At 36.4% G+C, this 19,265-nt stretch overlaps 1 protein-coding gene across 2 annotated transcripts in view; it reads left to right on the forward strand.

Annotated features, from left to right (window-relative positions):
- Positions 1-18,911, forward strand: part of C4H18orf63 (chromosome 4 C18orf63 homolog) — a 23,552-nt gene extending 4,641 nt beyond the window's left edge. The window contains exons 2-15 of one of the 2 annotated variants that reach the window (XM_071554920.1): positions 280-449; positions 1,099-1,177; positions 2,568-2,624; positions 5,021-5,132; positions 6,375-6,416; positions 7,363-7,439; positions 8,830-8,939; positions 9,577-9,673; positions 9,766-9,851; positions 11,243-11,276; positions 11,912-12,988; positions 13,977-14,093; positions 15,682-15,749; positions 18,314-18,414. In XM_071554920.1, the coding sequence (XP_071411021.1) occupies positions 280-449; positions 1,099-1,177; positions 2,568-2,624; positions 5,021-5,132; positions 6,375-6,416; positions 7,363-7,439; positions 8,830-8,939; positions 9,577-9,673; positions 9,766-9,851; positions 11,243-11,276; positions 11,912-12,988; positions 13,977-14,093; positions 15,682-15,749; positions 18,314-18,332 (2,145 nt within the window). In that variant the 3' untranslated portion in view covers positions 18,333-18,414. Of the gene's footprint in view, positions 1-279; positions 450-1,098; positions 1,178-2,567; positions 2,625-5,020; positions 5,133-6,374; positions 6,417-7,362; positions 7,440-8,829; positions 8,940-9,576; positions 9,674-9,765; positions 9,852-11,242; positions 11,277-11,911; positions 12,989-13,976; positions 14,094-15,681; positions 15,750-18,313 lie in introns of both variants that reach the window. The other variant, XM_071554919.1, reaches the window with a different exon arrangement.
- The last annotated feature ends 354 nt before the right edge of the window (positions 18,912-19,265 follow it).

Here is a 19,265-nt window from a genome sequence, read left to right on the forward strand (position 1 = left end):
AAAAATGACAGAGGTGTATACATGTACATACATGTGCTCAGTATTCTTTTGTCCTTATCTTTAGTCTGAATATTTTTGCTTTTGTAGATAATTGCTTTTTCAAGTATAATGCATTGCATATAACAAAAGGATACGGAGCTGTTTTAGTTGACTAAATTGCTACATGTCCTACTTAAACAGAAGATAATCAATTATTAATTTATCTAATACCATATGTTTATAAAGTTCTGTAAACAAATATCTGTCTTATAAAAATGAATTAAATTTTTTTGTTTTAAGACCCAGGTGCTGACTTGGGGCAATCAACAACATACCATGAATAAGACCAGGCAGCAATCTCTGTTCTTCGTCAACCTGCCAGAGCTCCAAAAACTCTGTGCTGCTACAGTAATACTGAGTTCTCAGATACCAGAAACTGAGATAAGGAGTACACAGATAAAGTTGTGCAGGTAAAGAATTTTGTGGGCCACTAGTTTCAGATGCTCTTTGTGGTTGCTATTCAAATATTTTATTAGCAGTACTAAAATTAGATAATAAAATCAGGGAAATTCTTATCAGTGGCAAACTGTACAAAATTATTTAAAATATTTTTTTTCTTGGGCAGGGGACTTACTGGCTATTGGGGAGAAAAAACAAATTTCTATTGTTTTAAATTTCATCAGCTCAAACTAACAAGGCCACATACTTCAAACCAATTAATAGTTAAAATTAATCTGTGTTCTCCTGCGAAGCTGGAATGCTTTATGTGGGTTGAGACTTGGTGAAAAGAATATTTGAAAAGCAAATGTATGCTCCTTAGCATTCACCGAGCATTATGTCATTCCCTTTCATAGAAAAGGGGAGAAATGAGAAATTCTGACAAAAGTAATGCTTTTGGACAGTTCTGTTCCTGTGCCAAAGGCCTGTAGTCTTTGTCTTAAACCACTGCGCGTCTTCTAGAGCAAGTAATGTGGACTAATCCAGTTTATTGTAATGAACCACTGGAAACTGATTAAAAGTGGAAAGTATAATGTTTGCAGAAGCTGAGGAAAGTAAATTTAAGCTGAAAAAATCAGGTGGGTAAAACTATTTTTAACTTTTTTCTCCCCTTTTTTATAGACAGTTATTATTCCTGTATCAAGAGATCCTTTCTGCACCTATTATTGGAACACTGAATCAAATTTCAGTTGTGATGGCGGTCAGTATCATTGTGTAAATAAGTATCTGTATTGCACACTGCTGCAGATGTGCAGAATGCACAAAAGAGAGAAGCAGCAGTATGTTTTATTGAGGTAAAACACAATTTGACAGAGTTTGATGAGTTTGATGGAATTTAACAATATTTTAACAGTGGTTTGACAAGGCTCACTAAGTTTGATGGCAAGATTTGCCTTAATAATTATTACATGGAAGAAACATAAAAAGGAAAGTTGAGTTAGAATGATTCATAGAGAGACTAGAGGTGTGAGGAGTAAAGAGTTCTCCTGTTTAGTCATAGCTTCGGAGTAAACCCCTTTGCTTTCTGAATTCCTTTTTGGAGCCTAAGTTGGATCCCATCTTAGTCTCAGATTTGATTAGCCATTCAGTGGAATTATTCACACAATGTTTAAGTATCTGAGTAGCTGCAAGGATTAGTAATGCTTCCTGGTATTCATTCAGTATGCTATCAGTCACTTATTGCAGATCATAGATGAGAGATCTCCTGGCCTTGGGTAAGGAAGGATCTCTTGGTTTCAGGTATGGAATCTCTAACCTTGAGAGGGGTCTCTGCTCAGGGAGTCACCTGCCATGCAGGCCAGCTGTTTTACAGGCTGACATTCAGGGAGAGCTCAAACTGGGCCCCTCCTGACTTTATTATTGAAAGGGTGAAGTAGTTGGCTCTTAGTCAATAGTATAGACAAGACAGATGGCTTTGATTTAGTGCTGATATCCTATTCAGTACTTTGGTTATCTTGTACTTCTGGGTTTCAAAAACACTTCTTGAAATACTTTTCAAGACATCTTCACTCCCTTGTACATGAGCCAAGGATTTTCCATCATTCAAGCTTATCCCAAATATGTGAGACCTGCTGCTTCTAGATCAGTCTGAACCAAACTAAGGCTGGGGGTCAACTGTATTTGTTATATGTACATGTGTGTTTCTCTAAGTGTTTTGTTTGAGGATCAGGGATAAATAAAAATATTTCATTTAAAGCACTGTGCATTAGTGATATAGAGGACACCATAAGTTCTCTACCCTTTTGACTGAAATGGCCTTTTCAGATTGTGAACCTTTTTGTGGAATGGAGTGGACTCAGTTGGTAAGATGCCATCCAGTTCTCAATGAGAGAAGCAGAGTTCTGCCATTTTCTTTTGGGCAGACTTTTGCTTGCTTCTTAGTGTATTTATAGCTAGAAATGAGATTACATTGTGACAAATATCTGAACTAATTTTAGTCTTCTCCTTTAAAATACAGGATGAAATGTTTGCTTAACTATTCTGTAGCATGTTTTTCAAAGGCAAAGTCACTGTTGTACCAGAATTTAGTTAAATTTGCTGAAACACCTCTTCATTCCAGACACTTAATTTATTTTTATTGTTATTTTTAGATACCATATTACAAATCAGGAATATGTCAAGCCTATGTAGAGAGACAAGGAGCTACTGTAAGTGCTGAAATATGACACAGTTCTTGAGACTGTTACATTCGTCTGCAATTGCTGTTGCTAGTGATGAGTCTTTTTCATAGGCCATGCAATTTGAACTACAGAAGCCAAGTTTCAGGGTGAAAAACTCTGGCCCATAGACAAAATGTGTCTTATGAATTTGGGTATAGTGAATGTACTTTGTCAGAGTCAAAAGTTTTTAGAAGTTCCTGGACAAGTTTTCTAGATTTCTCAATTGCAGTGGGATCCTGATCCTGCATAGGGGCATCGGCAACCTGCCCTTTGGCCAAAGACTTGCAGCTCTCATGCTGGTGTCACCCCCTCCACCAGTGCCCTGTAGATTCCAGAGGGGAGTGTTGAGACAGCTGAACTGCTCCCCATTTACCTTTGCATTTACCAAGCTGTACAGGATGGTCTCAGGGAAACAAAGCAGAAACTCAGAGAAGAATTAGAACCCCTGATCTTAACAGCTGATATATTTTTAGACCATAAACTGTATGATTTACTGTCTTCTAGTATGCAACATCTGTGGGGTTTATGAATGTATGTGTGGATGCATTAGAATTTCTGAGTCAAAAGACTGTAATCAAAGCCTGTAGCTCTCATAATGCATTTGCACAGCCAGTTGGGTGTATTTTGCTTTGTTCCCAGAGTGCAAATGCATATCCAGATTAGTAAAGCACATACTGTTCAGAAATGCTTACCCTGTGTGCTGGTTTAAAGGTGAACCAGCAGCGGAAATGAACTCACCACGAGAGAGATTATAAGTCAGACCTAAAATTTAATAATAATATTACAATAACAACACTGACACACAAGGGAAATTGCTTTCAACTCACAAAACCCCAGCAGTATAACCCAGTGTCCTGGGGCACAAACCCAAGGGGGTTTGTTTGCCCTTGTGCTGAGACCCCTGTGGTTCCCCCGAGTCCAGTGCAAAAGGAAAAGAAAAACCTGTTGGTGCAGGCGAGGGCTGTGGTCTGGGCAAGAGCGGGGATCTCCTCCTGTCAAGGTCCTGCTGCTGCTCTGGATCCGACGAGAGGTTTTCAAGGTCTTCTTACCCACCCCTTATGTACCCTCAGGGAGCACTCAGTCCCTCCCCCTGGGCTGGGACTCACACAATGGGCGATTAACTCTGGGAGCCAGGGGGTGTTGAGCTGTTGATGGCCCATTGGCAGCTCCGCCCCCCTCAGGCTGGGTGTGAAGGTGATAATGGCTCCCTGGGCAGCTGCTGCTAATGGCCCATTGACCTTGGGGAATGAATAGAGGGGGTAGAATACACAGCTTTGATCACCCCCACACAGGGTTAGCTGGTCCCTCCTGCTGAACTAGGACACCCTGCAAAACTGCTTTATGTTGATATGTGTAGCTTACCTGTCATCGTTAGGTTTTCCAATACCAGCAGTTAAGAAGTATGAAGTGTATTTAATAACTATGAGCTGCAAGCAGTTCCTTGCAGAACTCATTAGAAACATCCCTCTGGAGATGTATTAGTTAATTCTTTTTAAGCCATTATAATTAGTTTCTTGACCAGTGCTAATGGTCCAGAGAAAGCTCTGCAGGACAGGCAGTCAGGCAAGTGGTACTGCTAGGTGAGATACACTCATCTATTGCAATTGCAAGAAAATGTCTCTGTTCTTGAGTTTGACAGCAGAGGTAATGTCAGTTTTGGATGTTGTGTCTATTGTCTGGAAAGAGTTGCATATCTATTAAATTACTCCAGATAATTCCATTAATATTTTCCCCAAGTCTGTTATCAGCCCTGTGAAAACATTTTAGGAGATGTAGTGTGCCTTACTTTGATGATGCATGAAATGGAATTGCCTACATAAAGTAAACAAAAAATAAACAGCGGAGGAACTGGACTTCACACAAATCTAGGAGATTCATAGTGAAGACATTTATTACACAGAGCACACAGTTTATATATGGTTAGAACTACAGCTTATTGGCTAAAAAGAGTTACACAACACCACACTAGAAACTTCAATTGGTTAGAACCCATTATCTCACAAGTCCAATGTTTATAGTAACTTATCCTAGATGTTTCCAAGAACCTTTCCGGTGTGCTGGGAGAAACCTGAGGAGCTCCCATGAGAAACTAACTCCTCCGAACAGCTGTGACTTGTTTATTCTTAGCTGCCTTCAGTCTCACAGGGTCTTCTGTAGATCTGAATTGCTCACTTTTGATTTTACTGTACCAACACCTACACTGAATATTACACTAGCTTCCTCTTGTAGCAAAGTAGATGAAAAGTAAAGATGTGTGACAGACACTAGGATTTGGCTCCAAGATGCAGCAGCAGTATATTTGATTAAATTTTGACTGAGGCCTTTGAAAAAGATCTGTTAAATTATTAATAATGTATGTTTCTTTTTTTCACTGTTGTTATTAGCTGGAAGCACCACAAACAGTTACTCCAGCCATTCTCCAAACCTGTCTCTCCTACACACTTACAGCCAGACTTGCACCCAAATGGAACAAGGCTGGTCATCTTTTGGTGCAAGGTATTTGACTTACCTGGGTTAGGGATCAAGCATTTAGCTTTCAGTTCTTTATTGTTGCAATTATTTTCCATAATTTAATTTCCAAATTATTTCATTCATTATAATATATTGTTTCATTCCTTTTTCCTATTATTTTTTTCTTTAATTGTATCTTCATTGTTCCTTTATCTAAGTTCAATGATTCAAGTTAATAAACTGGATATGAATGGACATACCACTCACTGTTTCATCTTCTTTCTTTTTAACAGATCAAATAATTCAACTGAATGCAATGTACCAGATTAATAATTTCCAAACCAAAAATTGTTGGACAGTGAATATCTTCTAAAAATTAGGCCTATTTTTCACATTCATGCTTTCAGCAGTGGCACTTCTGCATGTGGTTTGCAGGCTTTTCTAGTACAGAAGTGTTTTTCTGTCAGATGCTCTGCTTCTACCAAGCTTTGACTTTTTAGATGATAGTTCCTCTCCTTGACATCTCTCTACTAGGTCCTGTGTAAGATAAATTTGAATTGCCAAAGTATGGAAAACCAGATGTTCTTCAGATATTGTAGTGTGCATGTAAAAAGTAGAGCAATTGTATACAAACATTTCTGATAGACTCTGAGGAAAGTGTTTATGTTGTTTTCTTATTTCCAGCCATGGTAGTCTGTTCTCAGTATCTTCAAAATATATGGATCTGAGAATGAAATCAACTTGTTCAGGAGTAGCTGGTAGAAGTAGAGGGCTAGATGGTAGCTGATACAAAGCTGATTTCAACAGAGACATTGACCAACAGCAATGTGACCCTGATACACCAGGCAGCTTGTCTAATTCTTTATGTTGCCAAAGCTGGGCAATACTGATAATGTTTTGTAAAATGTGTAGTAATACCAGCAATACTATACAGATTCACTTTCAATCGTGAGACATGTATTAACTTTTTAGCCAGTTTAAAAAGTTCTGTGTTCCTGTGTTGATTATAAGTAGTACCTCCTTACTGGGAGGAAAAAGCAATGTGCAAATTGTTGTCCACTAATATACTTTTACACGTCTTTCTTTTTTACAGAAGATATTCATGAACCAGTGAAAAGTTACTTGATAAGAGGGGGTTTTTACTCCTTAAAAGAAGCACACCTTTCAGCATTCCTGACACACACAAACAAAATTGTGTGATTTCTCATTTTTTGTTTGGGGGTTTTTGCATAAATACTGTTAGACATGTGGTTTAGAAAATAATGCCTATCTATTTTATTTGTTAAGGAAAAGACTTTTTGTCTCATTCAGGAAGGCAAAATGCTGTGGGTGAGTACAAGTTTTATTAATGGTACACTTGAGACAGAAAGATGTAATTAAGTACTTTCACATTTCCATGATCTTGGTATTACCAACACAGTGTCTTTGGTTTTCATTTGGAAATAACTTCTGTCAAAATACACTTGATGGCAGGTGATGCTCTGTAATAATTGTCAGCTCAACTGATCCTTTGAAAAATTACCCACAAAAAAGGTAATTTTAATGCTATTAATCTACAGCCATAGGTTGAAATTTGCCAGTTTAAAGTTATGATTATTTCAATTAAATGCACTTCCCTCAAATGATGAGTCTTGCAAGTGATGTAAAATAATTCCGTAGTAACAGATGAGCTATAATGACTGTCCAGCATGTACCACATTTGCCTTTCACAAAATCGAAGTCACAGAGCATGCTGTTTAACTATTGCAAAAGCTGCAAAGTAATATTTTTATTCCAGTCTCAAAGTTAAAGCTTACATTTGGGGATATTGGAGCCTAAATTTGTAATAGGGACATACGTTGAGGAACTCAGAGCTAACTGAAAGTTCTGGAGGTGTGTCCATGAATGCTTGCCTTGCTTGTATAGTCTTTCCTATTGACAACTTCTGGATGCATAGTACTGGCCTGATTGACACAGTGTAGCAAATGGTTGTAAGAACTAAATTTGCTTTGAAAATGGGTGTTTGAACATCAAGGATATAAGTATCAAGCATCCAGTTGCACAGCCAGCCTTGAGTTTCTAGGAAGGTGTACTCTATGGTGGTATTTCATTATTCTTTTATTTTTCATAGTTAAAATGAACTTGATTTTAATTTCTGTGCTGAGAAAGTCTAGCCTTTTGATTTTTCAATGCAGCATTTTGACTAACAATTACCTTAAATAAACATTGAGTTAGCTTTCTGCCTAACAGATGAACTGTAATTCAAAACAGACCTCTGTACCTTTTTTTGATTTAGTTGTAGACCTCAATGTGTCAGAGAGACAACTTTGCATCAGTGTGGAGGCTTGTTCCATTCGGTTGCCACCCCCTGAGGTATAAGCCAGTTATATTTAGTTATATTTTCTATGACTCTGTTTTATTAATCTCATCTTCTATTCTGTTTGGTGACTTCCAATTGGCATGATGGGAATAGGAATGCTTACTCCTGATTGCATCAAAACATTAATCATATTCATTGACTATCTGCACCTGTTACAAGAGCATGACATCCGTATTGTATCTATATTGATACATTCTAGCAAACATTATACAATCGAGATTCTATGCTAAGAGACCATTCAAAAATGCTTACAGAATATAGTAGTGAAGTGTCTCTGTGATTCTAGATTTCCTTCTAGCAATGTTTTCTAGAAGGCACTCAGTCTCACTGTAATGCACAGACAGTTTTGAGTAACAACAGTGAAGCTACAGGTGATTTGTCAGCACCATGTTCAAAGTCCCTGTACATGATTATCATGGAATCTGCTTCATTTTTTATGCAGCTTCCAAAATACTGGAACAGACAGGACTATGATGCTTATAGGCATAATAAATAAATTGTTTAAGAAATCAAGGTTGAGTCTGAAACTTACCATCCTTTGTGACAGCCATCTCACCTTTGGTGAATATGATCCATACATGCAGAGGTGTATTTGTTAGGCTTGTTGGTTTCTTCTAAAATTAGTATTTCTAGTTCAAGCTCTTCTTTATTAGAATAAGAGAATAGGATTTCTCCTGAGACCTGCCTGGGACAGCATAAACATTAAAGCTATCTGTAGGAATCCAGTTCCCAAATGACAGAGGCCCGTGATGGAAACGATTATGATGTGGCTTAATTATCAGTTTGATGCTTTCAATACCTTTCTAAGACAGAAATGTCTGGATTTCCCTGTCAGTGAATAAATGCAAACCCTGGTAGACCATAGAAAGATAAAATGTTTCTCAAATCTCTGTCTTTGATTGTGCCCTATGGTCAAGTTTTGACCTTGTGAAAATGTGTGGTGTTTTTAGGCATCTCAGAGGATGAAACTGTACGTCCCACTAATTCTGTTGCTTGGATATTTGCACTTGGTTAGGCAAAGTGATATACATAGTTACTGGAATGTCAAACATAGGTTTCTGATTTGAATTTTAAAAAATGTGCATGGAAGTGAGACAGCTCTCAGTTTGACAAACTCCTGTACTGTTTCAAAGAAAGTTTAAATCTCACTGGTTTAAATAAACTTTAACCCTTGTATAGTTTGTGGAAGTGTAGGCTGTAACATGAGCTAATGTGCTATTTGATAACAGGATAATGGGAATATCTTCTGAAATAACAAGTCTATGAGAGCTGATAGAAAAATAATAGAGTTTCAGCATATTGCAATACACAATTATTTTTGAAAATTTTAGTTTGGGACTGCTGTAGAAATATTTGCAAATAACTTTTTTTTTCTGTTTTAAGCTGGGAGATTTTGATATTGCAGCAAATACTATAAAGCTGTTTGACAGGAATGAAAATACAGTTATTCACCAACATTCCATATTACGTAACTGGTGCTATGTTTTGCCAAGGTAGGAATCTGTTTGCATTTCAGCAGAAATAAACATTTCTTGGAATGTTTGCCCTACAAATTGTGAATTTGATACTAGTGATAAGAACACTTCTGTTTTGCAGTCTGTTTTACATTCAGGAATCTTTTATTTTTGGCTTTTACTATCTCAGTGTTATGGAAAATGAGAAAAAAATAACCAAAGATTCATACATTGCAGATTTAAATATTATTTCAATTTTGTACTACTCACATGGTATGCATAAGCAAAAATTTTTCTCAAATATAATTTTAGCAGAAAGTGTCTATTTAAAGAAAAAATATTTCCATCTCTGCCATAAACTATCTCTATTTTAAACGATGAGTTTTCATCATAAAATATGACAAGTAATGATATATATGCTTTTGTTTTACATTCATTTGTACTGAGTATTACAGACAAGAGAAATTAGACTTTGTAAGTGCCAAGTTCTTTTCCACACTTCAGGAGATATTGCTATTGTTATGTCATAAACTTATGAGCTGACAGTATTAGTCCTCAAAACATAAAAATAATCTGTAAGTACTTTGAATGACAACTTTTTTTTCCAAAAGACAAGGATATTTTTAGCTGGATTTTTGACATTCTTTCTAAGCATCCTTTCTTTACCTGTGCACAGCATGAAAATGGGTCAGATCATAAGTATCAGCCATATAATTCCTCCAGAATCTCCTTTCCGTTCATATAAAGATTTTCAGATGCACTGGAAGAGTCTGGTAAGAACCATATGCAATTTTCATTTTCCCTTCTTTTTTATGCCTATTGAGTCTGTATTTGTAATACACTTTTGTGTTTGTTTTTTTTAAAGTATGGATATATTCTTCCTGAGGATCTTGAAGAGACAAAAATATACTTGAGTATTTACTTCAGACCAATAGGGGAAAGGTTCTTCACGTATCCTTTCAGAAGATATTTGTTACATTTCTTCTACTGCATTTCCTGCTTTTCATTTTTGAATGCACCACATTTTCTTCTTTGATAATTTTATAGAAGCCATTACAGAATTGTTTCTCTCTAAATTCTCTCTCCTGATATTGAATAATACTAAGTCAAATAGAACAATTTGCTTCACAGCCTCCGTAAACATGATAATGCCACTCTACATGGTGATGTAAAAGGATGTAAAAGGAAGAGTTAAATTCCTGTAAAAAGATGGTCAACAAAATTTGCTTTAAAGGGAATTTTCTTGCAAGAAAAGACTAGACTAAGGATTGCTTATATTGAGCAATCTTTTCTACTTGTATGGTATAATCATGCCAAAGTCCTGTAGCTTTACAAGGTTCAGTCCCTTAAGAAACTAAGTGCTTTTGTTCATCTTTTTAAAAAACCTTTAGAACGTGTTCATGCTTGCTTCTCAACAAAGATGATTAGAAATTGTTGTAGGAACATATGTATCCTTTAACACTTATTCAGGTACCCATTAAATTGCATTCGAAGTCAGCCAGTGCAGTATTTCCCTAGGACAGATGCAGACAGTGTAGTGAACTCTTTTCTTTCTGACATGAAGAGCAATCTTTCACAACTATGTGGATTCCCAGTAAAGATGACAAATAAAGCACTTTATGCTACACAGGAACTCTCCAGGGCTCCGGTGCGTGTGAGGTTTTTTCATAAACAATTAATGGCGTGTACTTTGTCATGGTATAAAGAGGTCTTTATCATATTCAGAGCAGAGTTAAAGGATATAACTGTGCTTTTCACAACAATCAATCCTGTAACGTTTAATTAAATGTGTAAGTAAAAATTACATTATTTGCCATTGTTATGTTATTATTCATATCACAAATACAAAAAAAAATTGACTTAGTGTTAATTAGTTGCTATCAGTATTTGCAATTCTATAGATGCTTTTTAACAGTTGGATACCCAGAACTTTTTCAAGTATCTTCCATAGCAATAATAACAATAACATTAGTAGTCGTAGTAGTTATTATTACTATTATTACTATTACAAAGGCATGCAGTGACAGAACAAGGAGGAATGGCTTTAAACTAACAGAAGGTAGGTTAGATTAGATATTAGAAAGAAATATTTACTATGAGGGTGGTGAGACACTAGAACAGGTTGCTCAGAGAAGCTGGGGATGTGCCATCCCTGGAGGTGTTCAAGGCCAGGCCAGATGGGCATTTGACCAACCTGGTCTAGTGCAAGATGTCCCTGCCCATGGCAGTGGGGCTGGAACTAGATGATCTTAATAATAATAATAATAATAATAATAATAATAATAATAATAATAATAATAATAATAAAGAAAGAAAGTTCTATGAACTTAAAAACAGTCAAGCTGTAAGATTTACTCCATGTCTGGTGATGAAGAGGTAAGTAAAAAATCTCCTTTAATTTGAGGTTGTGACAAAGGCTGAGACTCAAATTTCTTTGGTAGTCGTGAAAGAAGAAATGAAGTAATTAATTCTGAACAAAGAATAGCGACAGAAGTTGCAGAGATTCTAAAATACTATAATCCTCTTACAGAAAGCAGTTCCTGTTTGTCTTTTCAGTGATCAAAGCTAAAATGGCTCCTCTGTGTCATGTGCAGTTTTTATAGACATCCAAACTGTCCTTTTCTCAGAATACAGATGCTCTTAGAAGTCTTAAGAGACAAGGAGCCCTGTCAGTCAAACCCTCTGCAGACCATCTCAAAAGGGGTAGACATTATCCTGTTGGAAAGCACTAAACCAAGATAATGAGTGTAATTTAAATTTGTCTTTTCTTCTGAGAAATATGATATTCCAGCATATAAACAAAGCACTGGAGGAGATGAAAAATAACGACTTAATTTTTAGTGACAACTAAATGTTGTTTAAAAATATAGTCATTCTAATTCAAAATAGAAAAATATGTGCTTATATATTGTGATGTGTGTTAGGTTGATGTCATATAGTGATGCATTAGATGACACTATCAGACTTTTAAATCCAGTTAATTCAGTTTATCAATTCTTGTTGTATTTCAGGAAATAAAATCTAAGCATATGAAATTGGATAGTGAGATGGTTTGTGTAGTATCTCTAACGCAGTCTACTCCAAGGAAACCAACCTTGCCTAGAATTCCTTCACCATGTAGTACGGAAAACAGCCACTGGATGGAGCGTTTGATCAAAGAGACAGGAACACGCGGTTTTTCGAGTAGCAGGGAATGCACAAGAGAGGTTAGCACTGAAGCAACACATAAATCAATGCGTAAGAAGCAAATACCAGGAATACCGGAGTTACCAGCTGCGAAATCTTTAGAAATACCAGTAAATTCAGCCCTTGAACTCCCTCCCCCAAAAGTCAGCAAAATTATACCAATTTTCAAAGGAAAGTTGATTCAAATGAATGGAAAGACAACAAATAAAACGGATGGGAAGAAAAGGGAAAATGCTGAAAGACACTCACCAATAAAAGTTATGGGTGTTTCATCTTCTACACTGACTGTGCACAAGTCCAGCATTACACAAGTTTTCAAACACGTTCAAAGTTTGCCAGTCAAAAATCCTACTGAGAGCAGCATATTTCAGGTAATGAAGACGCAGACACACACAAAACATGGTACATCCATATTTCAATGGAAAACAGAGTCTGGTGGACAAATTAATAATTCTGATTTTTCTGAAAACTCAGCTTCAGGTGGAAATTCAAGTGAAGTCAATCACAAAAAGGCAAATTCTCTCTTCTTTCTTAAGAATGTTGGGCCGGTGCTTCAGAAATCAAGCCCCAATCTGAGCCTGAATACATATGAATCTCCCAATTCCAGTGCAAGAAGGGGAAAAAAGTTTGCAAGTCAAAATACCGTGCAAGTTCTTGAGAAACAACACCAGTCAAAGGAAGTGCATTCTCAGATTTGTAAATTAGACAATAAAATGACAGATTCCAGTTTATCACTGCAACAAACAAAGAGATCAAATAAAGGAGTGGGATTAAATATTCATGAATCTCTCTTCAAAGATATAGTTTGTATTGCCAAAAGGGAAGAAAATAAAGCATCATGCCATTCTACGGACTATATTGCTAAGATAACTAGTCATCATTCCAAATCTAACTTTGAACAGGTACAGTAAATAACAGGGCTCATTCTCATTGGTTCTCACAAATTTGGTATATTCAAAAACAACATTAAGCAATAAAAGCATGGCTTTCATCATGTTTTACCATCATTCTCAATATAGTTTTCCAGAATTCTACAGTATAACTTAATGTTTTCAGCCACTGCTGTTTTGGGTTTTTTTTTCTGAAAGGGAAGATGATATACTGAGTTATGTGAGATACACACTTATTTTGGACTTGTAAAGTGGGATAATTAATTTTCCTTTATTTAAGAGAGTTTAACAGTTTGCCAAGATCTGTGTGAGGTTAACATGGTAAAATTTTTTGGTGTTCAGTCCGTCTTCATATGAAATCCTATTAATGGACTGATTCCTTCCTCTGGAAGGAACCTCAGACCTGATCAATTGTGCAGTGATGTCAGCATTTGTGTGTAAGGCGTTGTGCTCTTAGACAAACATGAAAGTTTTGCAAATACAAGTTTAATTACAGTTTCAAAAAACGCACAAATTACAACAGGAAAAAATCCTGCTGGACATAAGGAAAAAAATCTTCAGAGTAAGAATGGTCAAGTACTAGAACAAGAGAGGTTTTTGGAGTGGTTAGTCTTTCAAATTCTCATAGCTTGACCAAAAGAGTCCAAAGATAGGTGATCTATCTTCGAAGTTAAATCTCTGTTGTGTAAAAGTTATGATTCCATGACTGTTGGAGGTACTGTACACCTAATTTTTCTATTATTCTTTCCACAGTTCAATAAAATAAATAGCTGAGTTGATTTTAGTGCATTTTTTAGGAGGATGGTATCCCATATATTGGGCACATGGATGAAATGTCTTGTTTATCCATTTTTGCATCCATAACATGTAATTTGGTAGGTTATCTCAACTTTGTGTTATGAGGGCACCTTTTGAAAAGTAGGTAATTTTAACAATTAGAAAACTTGCCCAAAATTTTGTGGGTTTTTTTTTTTTTGCTAATGAAATTCTATCCTTTCAGATGATTACAGAGAACAAATATCTGCCATGTGAAACACTGACCTCAAAACTGACTTTGTCAGTCAAGGAGAGCAATATGGAAGCATCTGTAAAGAAAGGCTGTGCCAGAAGAAGACAGGTAAACCTCCCCACACACAAACACCCCTTAATCTAGTCCAGAAGGACCTAAATTAAGAGATAAAAGGAAATCTAATTTTTTTGCATCTTAGCATGTTCCATTTAAAATGGGCACACTAAGAAATCTTTTTGAGCCTGCTCTGGATAAAATTAACCGTAACCAGGACAAAACCATTTGTTATGGTACAGTTACTTCAGGTGTTCATTGAAAATGTTTATTTCCAGAAAAAGATACTACTAAATGTTTAATGATGTTACTATTTCTGAAGCAGATTTTCTGATTCTACAAAAAACGGTTTTATCCTGCCCAGTATAACTGTGGGCATTCTCAATGTTTCTGTGTCTCATTTAAAACGCTTGAATTCAGCACTGTTCTGTGGAAATTACTTTTTGTTTTGTCATGCTTTTAAAGCCAAATACAAGACAATTCTGGAAGTTTTAGCTGTAATTAAAAGAACACAGTCTGTGCTTTCAGTGTAGTTCAGAAAAGGCCAGTACAGCAATCCCAGGGGCCCACTGCAGGAACACACTCATACCCTGGAGCTCAGGCTGCAGCGGGGAAGAGAGGAGCTGGTGTGGGAAGGGCCAGCCCAGCTGCTCTGAGCTGGCCTGATCCAACTGCAGCTGGGAAAGGCCCTTCCACAGGGCTACAACTGAGTCAGTAGTTACAGGCCCAGCACTGCAATGCTACAGCAATAGAATCAGTCTCACAAAGAGAAGAAAATCACCAACTAAATATAACTGTGGTTATAAGAATAACAACCCCAGAATTCTGAGTACTGAAGGAAAACTTCCACCACAATACAAATTAAGGTGCTGAAGTCCTTTGCCTGCCACTGGGAATGATGCAGACACACTACAACTTGGGCAGACCAGACAAGCAGAGAACTTACAGTTGGCCTGGCAGTAGTGCTGGAATGCAGAAGGAGTGCTGTTCTAGTCAAGAGTCACAAGTGCCTCATGCACTCCTCACTCTCCAGGCAGGCTGTGAGTAGCACAGGCACCTGCCTGAGCCCTGCAAGGTGATTTTGGGAAGTGTCAGGAGACAGCGAGTTCTGCCTGCCTGCCTGGCACACTGCCAGTGCAGCACTGCCATGGCTGTACTCTAGCGCGGTGGATGCACAGCTCTAGGGAAATTTCAGCTGGAGTCTCAGGAATAGGAGAAGGATTCATCTGTTAACTTGTGTAGGGTTGGACTCTCTGGTGCTCATTAGTCAGATTCCTCCTCTCTCCAGATTAAAATGCAATGGGACTAACTGGGGACACTACTAAACACTTCTCTGAAGAGCAAGCCTTAGTCATTATCTCAAGTTTGAACATCAAAAATGTTCAGTTGTTTTGAAAGTCATAGTTCCCAGAATGTTAAAGGGTATTTTCAAAGGCGCTCTGGTCTTAATTACTTCCCCACTGTACATATAAACATACTTAAAATCATATTTATGTTGGAATCCAGAAACTTTTATTAATTACTTTGCATTAAACTAAGCATTTCACTCAGAAACAACTTTTTTAGCTGAACTGTTGGCATAGTATTACTAATCTTTACTGGTTTTTGCCCATTTTTTTGTTTGGTTGGTTGTTGTGAGCAGAAAGAAGAAGGTTATTCAAAGTTAAAGAAAGTCAAAAGAAGTTCTGGAGTATTGAAAGAAAACTCTGGGTATGCTTATTTAAAATTTTAAATATTTTTATTTTATTAAAATAATATCACATCTGTAATAGTTCTACTCTTTTGGATCATCATGATGATATCAGCTGTCTACAAAGGAATCACTTTACTAAAGAAATGGTGCAGGATGAAGGTGATCATAGTAGGTGATGCTTAAACTCTGGAGAGGAAACTGTCTTCCATAAAGGGTTTAAAATGTGATTTCTAAGAATCCATCTGATAGGGGTTCTTCATTGATGTTGATTTAAAAGGAAAACTAGAGCTAAAATAATTTCTGCTGTTGGATGGGTGACTATAATTTTCATTCTGAAAAGCTTTGCTTTAAATTCCTCTATTATGTATTACTGCATATGCACTCAGAGTGCATGTTTTCATTTGAACACTTGAGAATTACTTGTAAGTTTTCAAATTTAGTGTGTACTAAGATTTATGGGTGAGAAGGCCTTACAATGGAATTCAATGCTAGAGTCAGCATAAATGACTTGGTTCTATAATTCATGACAATAAAAACATTTTTTACTATTATCTTGCAGAAAGGGTGAGTTTTTATGACTCATGTGCCAGGTTACACAAACTCATGGCTTGTCCAGGAAATCACAGCATAATCCTAATTTGCCTTTTTTATTTTGCGGGTGTGTGTTAATAAAGCAATGTGAGAGAAGTATTTAACATTTTAAGAAGCTGAACATTTAATTCTAATACTAAATCATTCTCATTCATTCTGGTTTTACCCATATGTAGACAATCCCCCACTCTCCAGGGACAGACTCATGCTTTTCTTTGGCATAAAAGGAGTTGCTGGATATTAAGCATGAGTTTGAGATACCTCTCCCCTGCCCCCATATTTAGAGGCCTGCACTATGCTGGGTACAATGTCCTTTTTCAAGGCCATGCAGACTGAGCCATTGGAACATCTAAGGATGTTGAGGTGTCCAGGCTGCGAGTGGGGGGAGAGTATCTGCTGCTGAGTGAGTTCTGTATAGTCTGTTGAGTAAACTGTCTGGATTTCCACTGAACTGAATAGGAGTTTTGGCATTTAACACATATGTAGACAGGTAGATGTAGGTGGTCTAAATCTGGAGCTCAAACCCACCCCAGGCATGCAACTTGAATAGTTATGCAGTGTAGATAAAGACCTGCATGATAACAGAGTTTGCAGAAAAGGTTTAGAGGTTCTTTCCAAGATGTTTTATATTGGAGTCAAATTTTTTAAACAGTCTCCATGCTTACTCCTTTATTCATGAAAGTTATCCTATCATTTTCCAGGTTGAAAACTACTGTGGAAGGGAAGTTTGGCTTCTAAAACCAATTATTAAGAGCAGATCTTCTAAGGGACAGTATATACGAGTACAGAAGGACATTTTAGAAGAAGGATTTGCATCATTGCAAATGTTGGTGCAAGAACAAACGTTAAAATAGCAGCACTGCAGGTCCCAAGCCTTTTCCACTAATCTGCAAAACTCTTCCTGTTGTTCTGCTTCTTTGTTGAGATACTGATCTTTGGTTTTAGTTGCCAAACTTCATTTAGCAAATGAGAAGATACAAATTCATTGCATATACTAATAATAGGACTATTTCACCTGAAACTGTTTGCTGCCATTACTGTAAGAATGTTGTATGAATACAAGATGAAGGCAGGAGATACACAAAACTGGAATTATTTAAAAATTGTCAGCAGCTTTGGGCTGAGGTCTCTTGGACTGTTTGTTCTACAAGTCTATTCCTTAAGGTGACATTTATTAATTAATCTTATATTTTGAAGGGTATTATACAGAAATTTCAACAAAACCGTCTTTTAAATGTATTCTTAATGTGAACAAGTAGGCTAAAATAATAGGTTTAGTATGTTGTGAAAATATTTGGGACTTCCTTGAAAAAAGATTCTGAAAACATTTAGTTTTTTGATGAAAAAGCAATTTCTTTTATGATGGTGAAAGATTTCCTAATCAAATCTAGTAGCAGAAATAGTATTTGGACTGTGCCCATTAGTAGGTTGTTGGTACCTAAGTATTTGAGACATACTGCAAAAAATAGATGCTATCATAACATTATTTCCATTTTTCATGGCTGCAGGATTCTTCCAGGTGAGGGGTATTCTCATTTACTTCATGGTTGACCATTTGTGAATGCTAAAGAATAGTTTCTTAAGACTTTGTCTCTTCCATTCTTGTGGAGTTAAGAATGTGGTTTGGCTACCTGACCTCAGCTGGTCAAGGAGGTGTGAACAGAGTTCTGCAATTGAAGTTCCTTCTTCCAGCACCATAACTGATTGTAATATTTTGAAAGCCTTAAATTTAAACCCCCAGACCTAAGAGGAAGGGTAAAGCTCGGCATGGTACCGTAGATTTTATCAAGAAGAGAATTCTCTCTTGTTCTGTATAAAAAATGTGGACATTTAATTTGAGTGCTCTAAATCCAGACTTTGTAAAGAGAATGCAAATACAAATGGGGAACTGCAGAAATTTTTTTTTCCCCTGTATATTAACCATACAGTTCTGAGTTGTCTTTTGGTTACTTCTACGATCTAAACTTTTTCTGTGTTTTCCTCCATTCAGGTTCCCAAGAGGGCAGTAACATACCTGAGGATCTCTGAGCTTTGTGTATTTTGCTCCATATGTCGTTTGTACCTGTTTCTTGATGAACACCTCAGGATTAAATGCAGTCAAATTAATCCTTGTATCATCAGCTTCTCCACACAGTTCAGGTTAATAAAAGTCTAATAAAATAAAAAAAAAATCAGTTAAACTGTTTAGTTTTTGAATCAATTATATCTGCCCTAGTACTTGCTTACACAGTTAATCATTCTTCCAAGTTATTTTGATGTTTCAAGGCTGGTTTTAAAACATATAATATTTAATTCTTTACTATAATCTCTGAGCCAATTTGTTTCATTAGTAAAGCTTTTCTAAATAAGTTTTCCTTGTCAAGTCAAATGCTTAGAAATTAAACAATAGTTTTATTCTTAAGGGAACAACCTGAAGACTGGATTTTATTCCAGCGTCCTAGTTCTTGTTGTAATTTTGGATGAATTTTTCAGAAATGAAACTGCTCTGTAAAGGATTTAAGTTAATTGACAAGCCATTCCTCAGAAGTTTATGCAGTAGTTGCTCTTCAAGTGATTTTATCACCATAAGTGTATCTTCAAATAACTTACTTGAAGGTGCAGTTACAAATATATATACACATATATATGATTGTTGCTGCATAATCACTGTTTTAAAGTGAACATTATTGTGTTACCTGGAATATAAAAATCAATCATCACCCCAGCTCCTAAACTCAAGCATTATAGAACTGAAGTTTAACACTTGTTTTGGATATACATTTGCAAATATTTTTTCCTGATGGAATTGATGCAGTAGCACTTTATGTGCTTTATGAAATTTTTAAAATGTCTATATTGCCATATCTGTGGTTTTATTTACCTCATTTTTCAAAGCAGGATTTTGCCCTACTACAGTTTTCGTTTCATTTATTTCTTGAACGGTAACTGTTGACTCTAATTTC

The sequence above is a fragment of the Pithys albifrons genome, chromosome 4 (assembly GCF_047495875.1).
Source record: "Pithys albifrons albifrons isolate INPA30051 chromosome 4, PitAlb_v1, whole genome shotgun sequence".
Taxonomy (NCBI): Eukaryota; Metazoa; Chordata; class Aves; order Passeriformes; family Thamnophilidae; genus Pithys; species Pithys albifrons.